At 41.2% G+C, this 19564-nt stretch overlaps 2 protein-coding genes across 3 annotated transcripts; both read left to right on the top strand.

The window, feature by feature from the left end:
• Positions 1 to 149: 149 nt before the first annotated feature.
• Positions 150 to 1772, top strand: atpsckmt (fATP synthase c subunit lysine N-methyltransferase). The gene is made up of 4 exons (XM_029725618.1): positions 150 to 731; positions 1003 to 1140; positions 1248 to 1298; positions 1432 to 1772. Exons 1-4 carry the CDS (start codon positions 453 to 455, stop codon positions 1660 to 1662), a joined length of 699 nt encoding a protein of 232 aa, XP_029581478.1. The 5' UTR covers positions 150 to 452; the 3' UTR covers positions 1663 to 1772.
• A 155-nt stretch (positions 1773 to 1927) lies between these two features.
• On the top strand, positions 1928 to 14710 carry LOC115169715 (E3 ubiquitin-protein ligase MARCH6). 2 transcript variants are annotated; one of them, XM_029725616.1, is made up of 26 exons: positions 1928 to 2194; positions 2870 to 2969; positions 3290 to 3363; positions 4028 to 4171; positions 4287 to 4359; positions 4499 to 4673; positions 4887 to 5070; positions 5390 to 5451; positions 5571 to 5603; positions 5699 to 5750; positions 5852 to 5910; positions 6110 to 6190; positions 6302 to 6370; positions 6601 to 6675; positions 6784 to 6918; positions 7042 to 7161; positions 7270 to 7370; positions 7847 to 7984; positions 9143 to 9338; positions 9507 to 9576; positions 9711 to 9892; positions 11584 to 11718; positions 12275 to 12364; positions 12511 to 12658; positions 12774 to 12909; positions 13181 to 14710. In XM_029725616.1, the coding sequence occupies exons 1-26, from the start codon at positions 2176 to 2178 to the stop codon at positions 13269 to 13271; spliced, it is 2742 nt and encodes a 913-aa protein (XP_029581476.1). In that variant the 5' UTR covers positions 1928 to 2175; the 3' UTR covers positions 13272 to 14710. The 2 variants fall into 2 exon arrangements, with proteins under 2 accessions (XP_029581476.1, XP_029581475.1); XM_029725615.1 differs by having other exon boundaries at positions 1929 to 2194; positions 9711 to 9910.
• Positions 14711 to 19564: the final 4854 nt, after the last annotated feature.

Genomic DNA, 19564 nt, shown 5'->3' with positions numbered 1-19564 from the left:
TTTACAAATGTATTATCATTTTACATCAACATTATATTATGAAATGCTTGGTTTTGTGACACATAGGGTGGTAGTAATAGAGGATGGCATGTTGACCACAGGAAAAAGCAAGATGATTGAGTGGAACTAGGAACTACCGAAACTGTATTTCGCATCAAGTCGGACAAAAAGCTGCAGCACACCTTGGTCCAGAACGAGAGGAGAGAGAGGTTTCGATTCTAATAAAGTATTTTCACCTTTTCTGACATTCAAATGTCATGTCAGTTTGCTATTTAGTTACGTCCCACGTGTTTAAGTGTAACGTTACTTCTGGTGGTTAGTCTCGTAATGTTTACATGTTCTTGAATGATGTAGCTATCAATACATATCCTTGGATGAGTAGCTAGCTAACAGTGGGAGGAGAGGTTTCCAGCAGCTCGCGCTCATTCATTTATTCAAAGTAGCAAGTCATCATGGCAGAACACAGTCTACTGGAAACGGAGGCGATACAATGTAACGTTAATGCTAAAGACAGCGGCTTCAAAAAACGTTTAGGACTGATCGCAACTGGAATTGTCGGGGGGTCATTGGTTGCCCTTTACGCTGTTGCAGGGCCATTTGTTGCACCTGCTTTGAGAAAGGTGTGCCTACCTTATGTTCCCGCAACTACAGCACAGGTGGAAAATGTCCTGAAAGTGCTGCAGGCGAGATCTGGATCCCTCGTGGACATCGGAAGTGGGGATGGAAGAATAGTAAGTACACTAAGTAGTCTGATCAGAGGAGGACCAGCCATTGTCTGAAGTTGTGATTGTGACTTCACTTTTGATTGTTAAGTTAGATCCTTGGGTTTGTGCAATTTGCAGGGGTTGCACTCTTGACAGTAAATTAAAGTTACAAATTGCATTAGAGGGAATTTAGTTGTAGCCTATTAGCATCCCTGAAGACTTTTAGGCTGGACATGTGTAGTATTATGTTGCTCCTATCACTGGCACTTTGATTTAACCATGCATTTCATTTCTGCAGGTGATAGCAGCTGCAAAGAAAGGATTTCGAGCTGTTGGATTTGAGTTGAATCCATGGTTGGTGTGGTACTCCCGTTACAGAGCTTGGAGAGCGGGTGTTCATCATTCTACTTCCTTCCACATATCAGATTTATGGAAGGTTAGTCAATCCACCAGTGATCATTTACAAATTGTTCTTCATCCAAAATAAAGTTGGGACTAATGTTGGGTCTTTCTTTTAATGTATGTGTATGCCCTGGTTCTCAGGTCAGCTTTAATCAGTACTCAAATGTTGTCATATTTGGAGTACCTCAGATGGTGAGTTTAACTCTTATTTATCTGCTAGACTTGACAAAATAAGGGTAGCTTTTTATTTTGTAAATGCCACCACGCATAGCACTACATCAACAATATGACCCTCAATATGATAATTGATTGTATTACTTCACAGATGGATCAGTTGGAGGGCAAACTGCAGACAGAACTACAGAGCACAGCTAAAGTGGTGGCCTGCCGTTTCCCTTTTCCCACCTGGGCACCTGATGGCACCGCTGGAGAAGGAATAGACACTGTGTGGGTATACGATGCAGAGTCGTTCAAAACAGAAAGAGGAACGCATCAGGGACATATTGTAACTCCACAGCAGCCCCTGGGCAATGATGACACTACCACGTCATACTAATTGTGTTAATCCCTGGATGCCTCAGGGATTTGTTGATTTGAAAAACCTTCCCAGGATGTTATAAAATCAAATGTGTGAGAGTCAGTAATAAACAAATTGTGATAATTTAAGCAAATTCCCCATCTTGCATTTCTTACTACCTAACACATTATATTGAATTTGACTGAATATGAAAGTCTTAACGTATTTGTTTAATGTTAATTTAAAAAAATATAAAAGTGCGCAGCTTACTCTTGTACGGTAACTCAATACCGTCAGCATTTTGATAGTTGCTGTGCATAGCAGTTTTTACCGTAGCTAGCCTAGCCACAGGGCCCCCGGAGTGCCTGATAAAATTGCTACATTGTATCCCCACGGGGAATCAAATAGTGAAGTTACATTGTAACCAGCGATTGAATCGAACATCATTCTGAGATGTTTTTTTTTAGTTCGCTGGCTGCTAGGCTTTTCACCAACTAGCCAGACGGTGTTATGTGTTGACTGAAAAGAGGACAGTGTGCGTCAGCATTCAAGATGGACACCGCCGAGGAAGGTAGCTAGCAACCTCATCAACCCATCTTGTTAACACATTTACGTTACAGAATTAGTTAACCTCCTGTTGTGACACACATTTGATTGCGCCTCTAGGAATCTGTTTTGTCGCAAATTGACAATAACCCGTTTTTTCTTCTACCGAAGCTACATCCTGCATGAAGTAGCTAGCATCACTAGCTAACGTTAGCTAGCTTTAGCTAAATGACATGCCCTCACCACTAAGTCCTAGATGCAGTATAACCCACCTTTATCACTGCTAGTTAATAGCTAGCTTACTGACTTCTCAGCACTTCTACACGTTATTGATTACATTTCAATTCAATAGACTAGTGATGTATCCGTCCTCCATTTCTAGCTAGTTAACTAATCAACATAGCTAACATAACAACAACAATATAGAATGTACGTTTGCCACCCATTAGTGCTGCCAATCACTTGATTAGTGACAGGTAAAGCATGGGGATGATTCGTTGATCTTTTGTAAAGTTAATCAAAAGCCCCAGAGTATTTACAAATGAAAGGTCCTGATCAAAAGAGTCTTGAGATCACTGAAAGATCTGCTAGCTATGTTTTCATGCAAGTTGCATATGATGGTTTCTCTAAACAAAGCCTATCGGAATTTCATGAACCCTGTTCTCTGATTTTGTCTGATTCATGTCCTTGTCTTCTGCAGGGGATATATGCCGGGTCTGCCGGTCTGAAGGAACCCCGGACAAGCCACTATATCACCCCTGTGTTTGCACAGGAAGTATAAAATTCATCCATCAAGAATGGTATGTGGTGCTGGTTGGTTGTATACTCAAACACAGGGCCAGTGGCATTTCTTTAGAGACAGACTGGGTTCTTGCCAGAGCATGATACATTCAACAGAGAGGAGCAGAGCCAAGTATTACTATGGGAACGGTGTAATGGAAGCCAGGGTTTGACAAGTTGCCATGAAAATGTGATCTGTTAGCCAGAGATGGGCTCTGATACTAGATCGCTCCCTGTGCTAAATCTAGCTAGATGGTCTGTCCTTAACCAACTGAAATTGATCTTTTATATTGCTGCACATGTGACAACACACTTACATAATTCATCTGTATTTTCACAGCTTGGTACAATGGCTAAAACACAGCAGAAAAGAATACTGCGAGTTATGCAAACACAGATTTGCTTTTACGCCAAGTAAGTCATTCAATTTCATTTCCTTCTATATACCTATTCTGTTTAACATATTATTCAATGCAGCATTTACTTAAGTTATATAGGGTTCCAACAACGTGACTAACGTATAGGCCTAACCTACGTCATAGGGTCATTTGCTTGTTTTGACAGAGGGATTGCAGTCCAATATCATCATCCAATGACTGACCTAACATATTTCTTGAAGTATTTTATTTTGAAGTGCATATGTGGTCTTGATCAGCCTCGGGAAGTATTACTTATTCTCATTTGAGTAAGACTGTGAGCTGCCCTGACTAGTTATCATTCAACACAGGCCTAGGGGACACACACATGGCCTTGTCTATACTAATCCATTACTCTAGTGTTGCTCAATCTAATCTCTATTTCTCTTACCGGAGTCCGTCTGCCATCCTCATTCATTTAGTGAGAGATTTAAATTGTAGTTTTCTCAGATGATTAAATTGTCTAAAGGACAAGCATAGTCTGTCATGATACCAATAGAAAATACTTTGCCACTTTTCTGACCAGACAACTATTATGATCCAATGTAAGCTTTTCTTAGTTCTGAATGGACCCAATTAGGACCAGTAAAGGAAGGTTGGAATTTGAGGATGTGAAAATGAAATATCCTGTTTTGATACTTTCTTTCCTCTGTTTTTTCCAGTCTATTCTCCAGACATGCCTTCCCGACTGCCTGTCCAGGACATATTTGCGGGACTGGTGACAAGTGTAGGCACAGCTATTAGATACTGGTTTCACTACACACTAGTTGCCTTTGCTTGGCTGGGAGTCGTTCCTCTCACAGCATGTAAGTACAAATGTTCTAAAACACAGTCTGGTGGTACATGTTGTTCAGTAAGCTATCCATTGTTGGCCTTGTTGAATATGTCAGTGTGTGTTGACTGACTGTCTTATTCCCGCAGGTCGCATCTACAAGTGTCTGTTTACCGGCTCTGTGAGCTCACTCCTTACCCTGCCCTTAGATATGCTTTCTACGTAAGATGGTCATTATTTTCTTTTCCTGAACCTGTACAAAACAATACCTTGTAAAAACATTAAACAAATGTTGTCTAGTCATTTAGCCAATAACATTCTGACTCACCATGAAACAATTGTAATGTCCCTTCATCCACAGAGAGAACTTGCTGGCGGACTGCTTGCAGGGTTGTTTTGTGGTGACGTGTACGCTCTGCGCCTTCATCAGTCTGGTGTGGCTGCGGGAGCAGATTGTTCATGGTGGCGCCCCCCAGTGGCTGGAGCAGAATCAGCAGCAGCAGCCACAACATGCACCAGCTCCACAACTTAATGAGGTAACCAAAAATCCCACTACAAAGTCAAGTCAAAGTCACTCTTTGGGTGAACATAATTATGTGCTAACTATAGCATTCCTTCACTGCAACTTGTCACTTCTAAGTTGAGTGTTAAAGAGCACTCAATACACTCTTCCTTAACCAGAGATAGCCTCTTCTAATGTTCTGGAGCTACCGCGCCCACCTTTGTGTCCCATGTCTTTTCCCCATCAGCAGGGCCCTGGTCCTGGGCAGGGGGCGGGTGAGAACCAGCCTGCTCCTGCTGCTGCTGAGCCCATGGCGGACAATGGTCCAGCGGCTGAGGTCCCTGACATCCAGGTGGACCCGGCAGAGGACATAGAGCTGGAAGACGAGGCTGGGGCTGAGGATGTAGGGGACGCCAACAATGGTGCACAAGGTATGAACCTTCGAATGGAAAGCTTCTAGCCTGGACCCAGATCTGTTTGCACCATTTCTCATTGTCAGTGACAAGGATTTGGTATAATGGCACAAATAGACTGTTACTCAGGCTATAAAGGTTCTAGATGTTAACCTAATGCAGCCTTATTTCAAAGGCTAATTTAGGATGGTGGTTTTGCATTTTACACATTTTTTATATCATAATGTATATTTTGTCATCATAGACATTAATTTGTAGGCGATATCTGGACTGCTTGTTTGACAAAGTGTTAATTTGAGGTGTCAGTAAGTGAGGTGCTGCTTTTGTCCCTTTCTAGATGACATGAATTGGAATGCCCTGGAATGGGACCGGGCAGCAGAGGAGCTAACATGGGAGAGGGTGAGTTTGAATTAGAATTCCCTCAGGCCTATTTGTGTTATATACCCATTGGTCATTGTTGTGTATAAGAAATGTAAAGTGAAATTTAACATTCTTTAAAAAAAAAAATGTATTCACAGATGCTCGGTCTTGATGGCTCCTTGGTTTTCCTGGTAAGTAGCTCATTCCCCATGTTTGATGAAATGTCGTACCCTTTTGAGAAAATCTTCAGGTTGTTGTAAATATGTTGTCCCTCTTTCTTCATCAGGAGCATGTCTTCTGGGTGGTCTCACTAAACACACTCTTCATTTTGGTGTTTGGTACGTGTCATTAAACTTATGTTAAGAGAATGTGCCTTTTTAACCAAAAAATATAATATATCTAAATGAATATTATAACAGTGACTAACATTCCTTTTCAGCTTTTTGTCCGTATCATATTGGACATTTCTCAGTTGTGGGTCTTGGCTTTGAAAATAATGTAAGTACCATCTTAGTGTAAATTACATTGAATTTAAGGCCTTTCTCTTGTGTGTAACTAGAGAGATTATATTTGACATCTGTATGAATGGATTTTGTGAAGTTTGTTTTGGAATCTGAATGACTCGCTCCATACACTGTTGAGCTGCTTTGCGGTGTCAGAAAGAAGATTATTTTAGTCATGTCATTTCCTGTTGCAGGTGCAGGCCTCCCACTTCGAAGGCCTCATCACCACCATCGTAGGCTACATCTTCCTGGCCATGACATTAATACTGTGCCATGTATCCTCTGGTATCTGTTACAAAAGCGTGTTATAGCCTAGTTTTAGTCTCTTATAGACATGTAGTACCTGTGATGTATTGCATGTGTTTTTTCCTTAATGAAAATCCCAGGGATTGGCAGCGTTGGTGCGATTCCAAAGATCCAGACACCTTTTAGGAGTGTGCTACATTGTTGTCAAGGTACTGAACATTATGATCATTATTTTTTCCTTGATTGGAAATGCATAGCCTGACTGGTATATGACTAGTTTGTGTCTTATTGGCTCAGAAGTATATTCATACAGCATATTGTGTTTATCTTGCGTACAGTATATTCTCAGTCTGGATTACAGTATAAACTAACAATTTGCCTTCTATTGCCATTGAAATACACACCAGTTATAATACATATTGATATTATGATTAACCAGGTGTCCCTGCTGGTAGTCGTGGAGATCGGTGTGTTCCCTGTCATCTGTGGCTGGTGGCTCGACATCTGCTCACTGGTAAGCCGACCATGTTCTTCTGCTTTAATGATGCGTCCTTTCAAAATAATAATTCATACCTCCATTTTCCTTTATTGAAAAGCCAAATGTTGTTCTGTGTTGTTGCAGGAGATGTTTGATGCCTCTCTGAAGGACAGAGAGCTGAGTTTTGACTCTGCTCCCGGCACCACCATGTTCCTCCACTGGCTTGTAGGGATGGTCTACGTCTTCTACTTTGCCTCGTTCATCCTCTTACTGCGAGAGGTGAGATGGTATTCTCTCTCATACCTTTATAACTGTCATTTCAGGTGCCATAAACCTATGTGAAGAGATTTCTGCTGTTGAGTTATGAATCCCAATAAGATCTGTTTCTAATTGTCGCTCTAGGTGCTGAGACCCGGTGTTTTATGGTTTCTCAGAAACCTGAACGATCCTGATTTTAATCCTGTCCAAGAAATGATTCACCTGCCAATATACAGACATCTCAGAAGATTAATTCTATCAGTGGTGAGTTGCAACCCACTTATTCCTATCTAATGTACAATGCTGTAGCTATGGGTGCCTGGACAGGACATACAGTGCCAGTAACACTGGGTTTCTGGTCTTTCTCTGCAGGTGGTGTTTGGCTCCATAGTTTTACTAATGTTGTGGCTTCCCATAAGGACGATCAAATTCATCCTCCCAGCCTTCCTCCCCTACAATGTCATGCTGTACAGGTAAGTGGAGCGGCAGGTAGCCTAGTGGTTAGAGCGTTGGACTAGTAACCGAAAGGTTGCAAGATCGAATCCCGAGCTGACAAGGTAAAAATCTGTCGTTCTGCCCCTGAACAAGGCAGTTAACCCACTGTTCCCCGGGAGGCCGTCATTGAAAATAAGAATTTGTTCTTAACTGACTTGCCTAGTTAAATAAAGGTAAACTACATTTTTAAAAGTCTGGTGGCCTGGAATAACAATGGAAGGACTTGACTTAAGCCATAGGCTCCTAGTAATGTCATGAAGCTGTTATGGCCGAAGTCGGCCGTGTTGCAATTACCAGAAGATAAGTCATTGGCCGGATTATGCCACGCTACATGCCACGCTACAACATCAATAACCAATGCATGTTTAGTAATGAATAAATGCCTCTTCAATAACTAACAAATACCTCTGTAATGTACTCCGTTATGGGTGATGATAATGTCTCCGTTTCCCAGTGATGCTCCAGTCAGTGAGCTCTCTCTGGAACTGCTGCTACTTCAGGTGGTTCTGCCTGCGCTGCTGGAACAAGGTCACACACGCCAGTGGCTCAAAGGCCTGGTCAGAGCCTGGACCGTCACCGCTGGATATCTGCTGTGAGTGTCACACACAAACAACAACAAACCAACTCTCTGTTAGACTGTGAGTGTTCTTGGGCTTTATCATTTATATTGGAATCCATTATTTTACTGGGATATACTTTTGGTCATGTAGTGTATGTGGACACCTGCTTGTCGAATCTCATAAAAATATGGAGTTGGTCTCCCTTTTGCTGCTATAACAGCCTCCATTCTTCTGGGACGGCTTTCCACTAGATGTTGGAACATTGCTGCGGGGACTGATGTTGGGTGATTAGGCCTGGCTCGCAGTCAGCGTTCCAATTCATCCCAAAGGTGTTCAATGGGGTTGAGGTCAGGGTTCTGTGCAGGCCAGTCAAGTTCTTCCGCACTGATCTCGACAAACCATTTCTGTATCGAACTCGCTTTTGTTCACTAGGGCATTGTCATGCTGAAACATGAAAGGGCCTTCCCAAAACTGTTGCCACAAAGTTGGAAGAACAGAATCATCAAGAAAGTCATTGTATACTGTAGCATTAAGATTTCCCTTCACTGGAACTACGTGGCCTAGCCCAAACCATGAAAAACAGCCCAATACCATTATTTCTCCTCCACCAAACTTTACAGTTGGCACTATGCATTGGGGCAGGTAGCGTTCTCCTGACATCCGCCAAACCCAGATTCGTCTGTCGGACTGCCAGATGATGAAGCGCGATTCATCACTCCAGACAACGCGTTTCCACTGCTCCAGAGTCCAATGGCGGCGAGCTTTACACCACTCCAGCCGACGCTTGGCATTGCGTATGGTGATCTTAGGCTTGTGTGCGGCTGCTCGGCCATGGAAACCCATTTCATGAAGCTCCCTATCCTATGACGGTGCCATGTTGGAAGTCACTGAGCTCCACAGTAAGGCCATTCTACTGCCAATGTTTGTCTTCGAGATTGCATGACTGTGTGCTCAATTTTATACACCTGTCTGCAACAGGTGTGGCTGAAATTGCCGAATCCACTAATTTGAAGAGGTGTCCACATACTTTTGTATATATGGTGTAGTTCATGTAGGCTCTCATTGTTCTCCCATAAAACCAGGGTTAAACCCTAGAGTTGAGCTATTATAGACTGACACATATCCTCAGCCTCACCTCAGCCAATTAGAAGACTTTGAACCCCATGTTAACGGTGCTGTCTGTGCCACAGAGACCTTCACTCGTACCTGTTGGGTGACCAGGAGGAGAATGACGATGATGCGGACCAGCAGGCCAACAACAATCCGCAGGGGAGGAATAACAACGCCATCCCTGATGGGCTGCACGCTGCCCACCAGGCTATCCTACAGCAGGGAGGTCCTGTTGGCTTCCAGCCCTACCACCAACCCATTAAGTTCAGCTTCAGGGTGAGTCATGATTATAACTTCCATATAATATGATTCACCTGGTAGGAGGTAGCTTGCCTAGCTATTCATTAGACCTGACACTTGTTTTCTCTAAGCCATCTTTGTCACAGAGCATGCAAATAAAATTCAATGTGGTCTATTCATGTGTATTCATTCTTGTTTTTCTAGATTGTGCTGCTGATCGTGTTCATGTGTGTGACACTGCTGGTGGCCAGTCTGGTGTGTCTCACGTTGCCAGGTGAATTCACTGTATAGTCCACTCAACTCACTCAATGGAATTGCACTGTCCCACTCCACTTTCTTCCACATTTACCTACTGTCACCCTCTCTTACTCTCGCTGTCTCACCCCCTCACTCCGCCCCCTGCTACAGTATTTGCCGGCCGGTACCTGATGTCCCTCTGGACGGGCAGTGCAAAGATCCACGAGCTGTACACGGCAGCGTGCGGCCTATACGTGTGCTGGCTGTCCATCAGGGCCATCACCGTGCTGCTGGCCTGGATGCCCCAGGGCAGGAGGGTCATTCTGCTCAAGGTCCAGGAGTGGACCCTCATGGTAATGCTCTGCAACACGGTAATGACTATCAACACACACCACCAACACACACCTGAACTCTTCTTCTTCTAACTCACACTTCTAACTCATTCTTCTTCTAACTCATTCTTCTTCTAACTCATTCTTCTTCTTCTAACTCATTCTTCTTCTAACTCACACTTCTTCTAACTCATTCTTCTTCTAACTCATTCTTCTTCTAACTCATTCTTCTTCTAACTCATTCTTCTTCTAACTCATTCTTCTTCTAACTCATTCTTCTTCTAACTCATTCTTCTTCTAACTCATTCTTCTTCTTCTAACTCATTCTTCTTCTAACTCATTCTTCTTCTAACTCATTCTTCTTCTAACTCACACTTCTTCTAACTCATTCTTCTTCTAACTCATTCTTCTTCTTCTTCTAACTCATTCTTCTTCTAACTCATTCTTCTTCTTCTAACTCATTCTTCTTCTAACTCATTCTTCTTCTTCTTCTAACTCATTCTTCTTCTAACTCATTCTTCTTCTAACTCATTCTTCTTCTAACTCATTCTTCTTCTAACTCATTCTTCTTCTAACTCATTCTTCTTCTAACTCATTCTTCTTCTAACTCATTCTTCTTCTTCTTCTTCTAACTCATTCTTCTTCTAACTCACACTTCTTCTAACTCATTCTTCTTCTAACTCATTCTTCTTCTTCTTCTAACTCCTTCTTCTTCTTCTAACTCATTCTTCTTCTAACTCATTCTTCTTCTAACTCATTCTTCTTCTAACTCATTCTTCTTCTTCTTCTAACTCATTCTTCTTCTAACTCACACTTCTTCTAACTCATTCTTCTTCTTCTTCTAACTCCTTCTTCTTCTTCTAACTCATTCTTCTTCTAACTCACACTTCTTCTAACTCATTCTTCTTCTTCTTCTAACTCCTTCTTCTTCTTCTAACTCATTCTTCTTCTAACTCATTCTTCTTCTAACTCATTCTTCTTCTTCTTCTAACTCCTTCTTCTTCTTCTAACTCATTCTTCTTCTAACTCATTCTTCTTCTAACTCATTCTTCTTCTAACTCATTCTTCTTCTAACTCATTCTTCTTCTAACTCATTCTTCTTCTAACTCATTCTTCTTCTAACTCATTCTTCTTCTTCTTCTAACTCATTCTTCTTCTAACTCATTCTTCTTCTAACTCATTCTTCTTCTTCTAACTCATTCTTCTTCTAACTCATTCTTCTTCTTCTAACTCATTCTTCTTCTTCTTCTAACTCATTCTTCTTCTAACTCATTCTTCTTCTTCTTCTAACTCATTCTTCTTCTTATTCTTCTAACTCATTCTTCTTCTTATTCTTCTAACTCATTCTTCTTCTAACTCATTCTTATTGTTTTTCCCCTCACACTTGTAATGCAAACAGCAACTGAATTAGAATAAGCATGTGATTTTATACAGCAAATTATATGGAAATATAGACACTTATAAGACATACACGAGTGGTTTCAATACTGTATGTTTTGGGGTTATGCTTTTTTATTATGCTGTGCTTTGTTAGTTTGCAGTGGCTCATCTCTGTGTGATTGCGTGGTTCTAGGTCATTCATGTCCTCTATATAGGCTGACTCCGAATGCAATCTGAAGTCCGCTCAGTGAAGTGATACCTACTGTATCTGTGTTGTGTGTTGAGAGGCCTGTGTTTCTAGCCCTCTGTTTTCTATACGTTTTGTACTGTAGATCCTGAAGACGGTGGTCGTGGCTGTGCTGCTGGTTGGAGCCATCCCTCTCCTGCTGGGCCTGCTATTTGAGCTGGTCATAGTAGCTCCTCTCAGGGTGCCATTGGACCAGACACCACTCTTCTACCCCTGGCAGGTACTGTAAGGGCCACCCATCTAACACCAATGACCATAAAGCTTTACATTGGATTGAAATGGTAATCTTAAAATGTTACACTTGCCTAATGACTCATCCTGAATTTAATTCCGCTGCTCTATGATCACACCGTACATTGTCTAAAACTGCCTTCCTAGAATACATTTCTGCTGACGTCAAAATGAGGGCCGTTGTACAAAACAGATGAATCAACGATTGGATCGTCTCTAACCAATCAGAGTATCAAAGTTGATAAGGTCATCATGTAGGCTGACTCTGGCCTAACCCACCGGTTTCTGTGACCAATCAGAACGGTCAGAATTTGTTTGCGTTTTACAAAATGTCAGGGAGGCATGCAAATCCAGCCTCATGGGGGAGAAGAAACGATAGTTTGGCTGGAGCGATGTGAATGGTCAGTCAGCTAATTTGACACTGCACCTAAAACTTTTATGATGAAGTCTTTAGCTTCCTGCAATCAGATAACAGAAGAAGAGGCAACAACAACCAACACCGCTGTTTAAGACTAACCTGCTCTTGTTGGGACTTTTTGTTTCAGGACTGGGCTCTGGGAGTGCTCCATGCCAAAATTATTGCTGCCATTACTCTGATGGGTCCCCAGTGGTGGCTGAAAACCGTGATCGAACAGGTCGCTCCCACAAGAATGTTTTACTATGATTATTACCCTAATTACTGTGAAGAGCTGTAGTATGATGCCATTAATAATATAGCTCAGATTAATGTTGAATACATTTTGGAATTATATTGACTTCCTAGTGTTTTTTCATCTTCTAGGTGTACGCTAATGGAATTCGCAACATTGATCTCCATTTCATCATCCGTAAGCTGGCTGCTCCGGTTATCTGTGTGCTACTGGTGTCTCTCTGTGTGCCCTATGTCATCTCTGCTGGCATCGTCCCCATCGTAGCTCAATATTCCCCAGGTAAGGCAATTATCAGATAATGAAAGTGTAATTATTGGTTTCAGTTGTGTGCGAGAGAGATGTATATTATTGGTGAGGGAAAGTATCATTGAACCTCTGATTGCTCTTTCTGCAGGAGTTACCATGGAGATGCAGAATTTGGTGCAGAGGAGAATCTACCCGTTACTGGTCATGGTAGTCATGCTGGTGGGAATCCTCTCCTTCCAAATCCGTCAATTTAAGCGCCTTTATGAGCACATTAAGAATGACAAGTGAGTACTCTGACATTAAGCTCAGCACAACCACAGTTGTTACTTATTGCCGATACTGACCTGATAAAATGGTTTCCGGATGTCTCTCAGACTGTGTTAGTCTCCATTATGACAGTGGAGCACCATAGTTTCCAATACAAATCATAAAATGACTTCTCCAAGCCTCTGAGGATATACTTGTTGGCATACTGGTGTGCTATTTACACTCTGTAGCCTCTCTCCTTTCATGGCATGGTATTTCTCTCTGAAAGTCTTTTTTTCTCTCTCTCAGGTACCTGGTTGGACAGAGACTGGTGAACTATGAACGCAAGGCGGCTGGCAGAAGCACCACAGCCACACACAGCAGCTCTTCCCAGGAGTAGGAGCTGTTATCACCTGACCTGAGAAAACAGCCTCTAGCTGTGAGGCCTCTCCCTTCCCTTCTCTTCACCCGTCTCTTCACATTCATGACTCAAGCACTCGCAATGTCTTCTTTCACTCCCTGCTCACAAGCATAGCCGGAGAACTGAGAAGTTTGTTTTACAAAAAGATTAAACAAAGGCAAAATGACCCTGATAACCAACCAACTTGGATTTGAAAAAATGGTTTAATCTTTGTACATCTTGAAAGAAAAAAATAGTATTTTGTCAATTCATTTATTAAAGACTTTATTGTATGAGTTCCTGTTGTTGGGTCTGGATGGACTGCTACAGTACCTGACCTGTTTGACTAGGAGGAGGCAGAGTCCCGGGAAGCCTCTTTTCAGCTCTGCTCTATGGGATAATCCCATTGGAACACATGACTGAAGCTCTGCTTTAGAGGGAGCAATGTGAGACAAGGCTAAAGAACTTTGGGATCAGTTTTTGTAGTTTGTATTTATTAGTTTCGATTTCCCTTTTTAGGGGTTTAGTATTACAGTGTGTGGGTGAGAGGTTGTTGTTATTTGCAAGAAAGAAAAGTTCCTATTGGAATGGGTGATTTAGTCTTTCTGCAGCAGGGCTTAAAGAAAGGGACTTTTTAATTCAGATTTATAGATTTCGGTTCACTGACCGGCCACAAAGGAGCTAATGAGTGTGTCAGGCTTCCGTGAATAGCAATATACTGGCTTGGTCTCCTGTCTCAGGCTGGGGTTATTAACTAACCCAGCTAGACAGATATTTATATGATGTAGCTCTGTTTGGTCTCATTTGAGAGAACCCTAAAAGGCAGAGTATCTGCTGAGTTTGGCATTAGGAATTTGCAAGATTGTAACTGTGCTCATGAAATTTGTAGAATTTCTACTCTACATTTCTTGCTACACCTGTTCTTACTTATGCACGAATATCAGTCTGTTGCACTTTAAAAAGCTTTAACATAGTGGCAATCATTCATAAACCATTTTAGTTATATCAAGTATTTCAATCTGGGGGCGAGAACACTAAAATACAATAAAAAAATAGTTTTCGATCTAGTTTGACACTTTTTGGGGCTGTGTGTTGAGATATGGTTGTAAATAAAGCATTTTTTTTTCACTGTGTACCATTGTCTTATCGGTTCCAGGTTTAAGACTTGATTTCTAACTTTCAGAGAGTGTATTAAATGCTCAGATTCTATAAGTGACCTTCTAGTAACTTAATATACAAAACTGGATGCTGGTGTTTACCTGTTGAGTTTATGCTGACTCATTTTTAAGCAAATGTTCTATTTTTATAAGTGCATATAGAGGCAGTTTCTAGTTGTGTAAATCTTGTGGTGCTGTTTTGTCTGCTTCATGTTGTTTTTCTGTGTGTTCCTGAGTGGTCAAGTGTGTATTGGTCATCTTAATAAATGACTACTAAAAAAACCCATGGATGTGAATAATAGCATAAAATACTTCTTCTTGTGTTGTATCATGATAAGCCTTGCTCAGTCACCTCTTCCTATAGCATGTGTGTTTGTTGGGGAGACATCGGCGATATAACAACATCCCTACATGGGAGGATTAACATTTCGTTTTAAAAATGTTTAAAAACTGCTAAATTACTTGTGATTGTGTGTGTGTTACCCCTTCCTTCACATTTGAGTTCTTAACGTAGGCCTACTCTGGTCAATCACTTTATCTGGATTTTGACAATGTGGAAATTTGACCTTCCAATAAGGCACTGCTCCATTTCAAACCAATTCTCCCTATTCTGCATGGGGCTGATTCCGACCCGAGTTAAGCGTAAATGGAACGTAATTTCCTTTTTATGCACTTTTTTCTATGCTATTTTTACAAACTTAAGCGTGAGAATAACATGCTATTCACCCGCTATTCGTTCGTGGTGGAGATCTAAGAAATTAAGGTGTGGTGGAGGTGTCTACAGATAAGCTGTATTCTAATCTTGACTTAATTCCCTCATAAATCCAACACTTTTACGCGCAAGGAAACCATGAATAAGGTCAAGCGAACCTGCCGGTTCCAAGTGGAAAAAGCATCGACTTTTTTCCAATATAAATAAAAGCATTCTCCATGCACTGCATTTTCTTAATTGACAAGAGCTATTGATAAGAGCTAGGTAAATGAGTCATCCATTTGTAAATACATATAGCAATTGTTTTAGATGATTTTTCCTTATGATCACTGGAGACGAATGCCAAACCAGTCATATGGAAACAAACTGAAAATCACAACGACGTATTGCGGCCCCTTTTCCACAGTGAAGTAGGCTATAATAGCTGTGCCGTTATTCCGAATATTTATTGTATGCTCAATTTGCATGGATGAAATTTGGAGACCCAAGCTTATAGGCTTCTGTAGGGCTGAACCTAATGCGCTTTAGAATGTTTGAATTATATATCCAGGCTTTTCTCCGTTTTATTTTAGATTTTGTATCAGTAATATCCACATACATTTATAACTGTCACTTTAGTGTTCGTTTTCTTCAATTTGTAGCTTACATTTTGCATCATTCCTTTCCGTTGACCATTCTTTCCTCTGTCACGTCTATTGTTCCTGAGGGTGACTAGCATTAGTGGATCAGATTAGACTAACGTTGTGCAATAATTTGGGACATGTAGCCTATTTGAATCATTACGGAACTCAGACCACACATAGCAGGTTAAACCTGGAGCCTGGCGCATGGTTCACGACGACTGGACCGTTGTCATACCGTTCCATGATTAGTGAGGATTAGGGGAGATTTATAGAACCATTGTTCAAACCTTATTTTACACTTTCTTTCCACCTTTTAATATTTCATGGATGATGAACTTAAATATTACAACTTTCAGGATAAATCAAACCACTGTATTTTTGATTGATCAATATATTTTCTATGTAAAGGCTCTCCAAACCATACATACTTTCCTAAACATTAAAAGTGCCTAAATAGTCAAGATTGGAGTATTTAAATCTACCAATTGGTGTTGAAATGAGGCCAAAAATGCATATATTTAGATGGCGTTCTTTCATTGATCACTATGAAACCCTTTCTCTCAATGTATTCTATTCTGTCGACAAAATTAGAATTAAAGGTACACCCTATTTAAAGGGATGGTTTAAGATAAATGTACTGAAAACTGTATTGAATGAGAATTCCATGAGAAAATCTGTTGAGAAAATCTGTTGGCAAGCAAGTGGGAGGGTTTTCAAAGTTTTTTTCATTAAAGGTATTCAGCGCGTGCAGTGGAACCATTCCTGCAAAGCTTGTTACGCACCTGCATAAGGCAAGTCTGAATACCAACTACTGAGAAGCATAGGAAAGACGTGCATAGAAAATGCATACATTTCCTAAGTCGGAATCGGGCCCGTTAAGATGGCAACCCTGGGTTCAGTACAGGCCATGTCATGATTGTTGGTTAAGGCCCTTAAGTAAGCGTTTCACTGTAAGGTCTACACCTGTTGTATTCAGAGCATGTGACAAATACAATATGATTTGATGATGCTGTCATCTCATAGTCAATAACATAATCACACCTGATAGTGGCTGAATAATGTCAAGTCAATGGAACTCAAAATAACTGTTTTTCCTAGAACGATATCCTGGTTGGCTAGTACTTTTCCTAGGCCCTTAATCCTGATGGTCAAACTGTAAATAGCTTGCAGGTCAAAATGTATTGTCCTCATCCCTAGAAAACATGGCACGTTTTTTTACCATTTGATTACCATCCCAGATCCGGACAGAAATGTATGGCACATCATAGTAGTAGTGCTGTAAAAAACAAATGGTATGACATTTCCATGGTGCTCAAGTATGGATATATGTTGAGGTTGGAAATACTGTGTTGGCTGCATATCTAATGTTTACTGACATGGATTACTAGATTCTAATTCTAACACCCCTTTCACACTATCGTGCCGACCCAAACTTTACTTTCAGAATATTTTATTTTCACATTGTCCTTTCCAGCACCGTTCAGCACTACCTGGCCCAATAACATGCATGTAACTCCCAAAATAAAGGAAACACTCGAGTAAATGAGGGATACAAAGTATATTTAAAGCAGGTGTGGTTCCTGAGTTAATTAAGCATTTAACATCTCATCATGTATTTGTTTTGGCTACCATGACTAGTAGAAGAGATCTTAGTAAATTTGAAAGAGGGGTCTCAAACGAGCATAGGGGGTTTAAAGGGTGTGTGCGTTTCAGTCACCAGATCTCAACCCAATTGAACACTTATGGGAGATTCTGGAGCAGTACCGGAGACAGTGTTTTCAACCACCATCAACAAAACACCAAATGATGGAATTTCTCATGGAAGAATGTTGTCGCATCCCTCCAATAGAGTTCCAGACACTTGTAGAATGTATGCCAAGGTGTATTGAATCTGTTCTGGTGGCGTGTGGTTGCCCAATGCCCTATTAAGACACTATGTTGGGGTTCCCTTTATTTTGGCAGTTACCTGTATCTGGTGCCAGCCTGCTTTTGCATGGATGGAGGAGCATAGCTAGCTGGCCCTGCCCCACTCCAACTAGTCTGGTAACAAGCAGTGTGTAACACAGGCAGGCTGACATTATACTGAACCAAACTAACTGAAAAGTGAGCCAAAAGAGCACAGTTTGGGTCATAACGATAAGGGTGAAAAGGCCCCACTCAACACAGGATGAGCCTTTTTCAGATAACACTTCTGTTACTGACAGTAATCTGGCTGGCACTTTGCTATAAAGTGATCCTGTTAGAGGTAAATAGCCTGTGTGGCGTTGACACTAAATACTGGCCTATACTCTAAGAATGTTTGTCTACTTTTAAACATCGACTGACCTAGTTTTAATTGTGTACTGATTTGTTATTGGGAATAAGATGTGATGCTCATAAGTAGTTTAGCATTGACCTGATGTACAACATCTAGCTAAAGGCTTACCGATGCATGGGCCAACATCAGAGGCTCAACCATTGATTGCATCAACTAAGACTCAACTACGGAAAATATGTAACGCTTAAAGCAGCAACCAGCAGTTTAAACAATAACAAAGCGGGAGAAATGGGACTGGAGAAATGTAACCACTCTCAAATTCAAAGACAGAGCTATTGATGCAAGTAAACAAAGTAAATTAAATCAAAAGTATAGTTTTTAACCATGGTTTTAAGCTATGCAGTGTTTGTTTACATTTACTTTGTTTACAAACACTGAAGTCAAACAAGCTTATATTTTGCATATTTTGCATTCTGATGCTGTCTCTGCCTTGCCGGTCTTTCCACTGGGATTCTCTGCCTCTAACCCTATTACAGGGGCTGAGTCACTGACTTACTGGTGTTCTTCCATGCCGTCCATGGGAGGGGTGCGTCACTTGAGTGGGTTGAGTCACTGACGTGGTCTTCCTGTCTGGATTGGCGCCCCCCCTTGGGTTATGCCATGGCAGAGATTTTTGTGGGCTATACTCGGCCTTGTCTTCGGACGGTAAGTTGGTGGTTGTAGACATCCCTCTAGTGGTGTGGGGGCTGTGCTTTGGCAAAGTGGGTGGGGTTATATCCTTCCTGTTTGGCAGATTTGATTTGATTTGACAGTTGAACCGAGCTCATAAGGGATTCATAAGTTATATTCTTCAGGAATCAAATGGGTACATATCATTAATTTAGAAGTCCAAAAATGGATGTAGCAACTGCTGATTGGCCCTTAATTAAGATCAGCGCAGGGCCTACCATATGCAGTAAGTAATCAATCATGTCAAGATCTGTAGATTGAATTTTCAAAGCTGAATGTTCATATCCTTGTTGATAGTGTCATTACTTGGGTATCTTCTTTTCTCATTATACTGACATCTTGAGCTTAAAAGACAGTGAGAATGTGGACAATCAGATTGGCTAGGCACCTGCAAGGAGCAATTAGGAGAAGATACTTTCAAAAGGGTTTTTTAGCCACCCGCATGATCACTGACAGAACGACACTCAGACTACTGTATGGAGCTCGGACAAGAGCGGGAACTGCACTGCCAAAAGTTGCACTACAGTTTATTACACTGTAAAAACGGACAAACGCTACATCCAAACCTTTAGCTGCATCTAAAATAATGTCAATCAACTAACAAAATAATGTGAATTAGTGTCACGAAGTGTACAGTAGGTATATGACATGCTGGCTTGCTGTTGAGGAAAATTAGAAGAAAAAAAACGTATGTAAGAGGCTGTGTTATTTCTGCTGTATCCAATTACCAGTCAGCTAAGACAGAGCTAACAGCAGCCACAGCCAACCACAGATTAGGGTCATATGCAAATGCTGCACAACTAGTGGGCACCGGA

This window comes from Salmo trutta, chromosome 31 (genome assembly GCF_901001165.1).
Source record: "Salmo trutta chromosome 31, fSalTru1.1, whole genome shotgun sequence".
In the NCBI taxonomy this organism is placed as follows: Eukaryota; Metazoa; Chordata; class Actinopteri; order Salmoniformes; family Salmonidae; genus Salmo; species Salmo trutta.
Note: the sequence above shows the minus strand (reverse complement) of the source record. Positions and strands in the feature narration are given on the sequence as shown.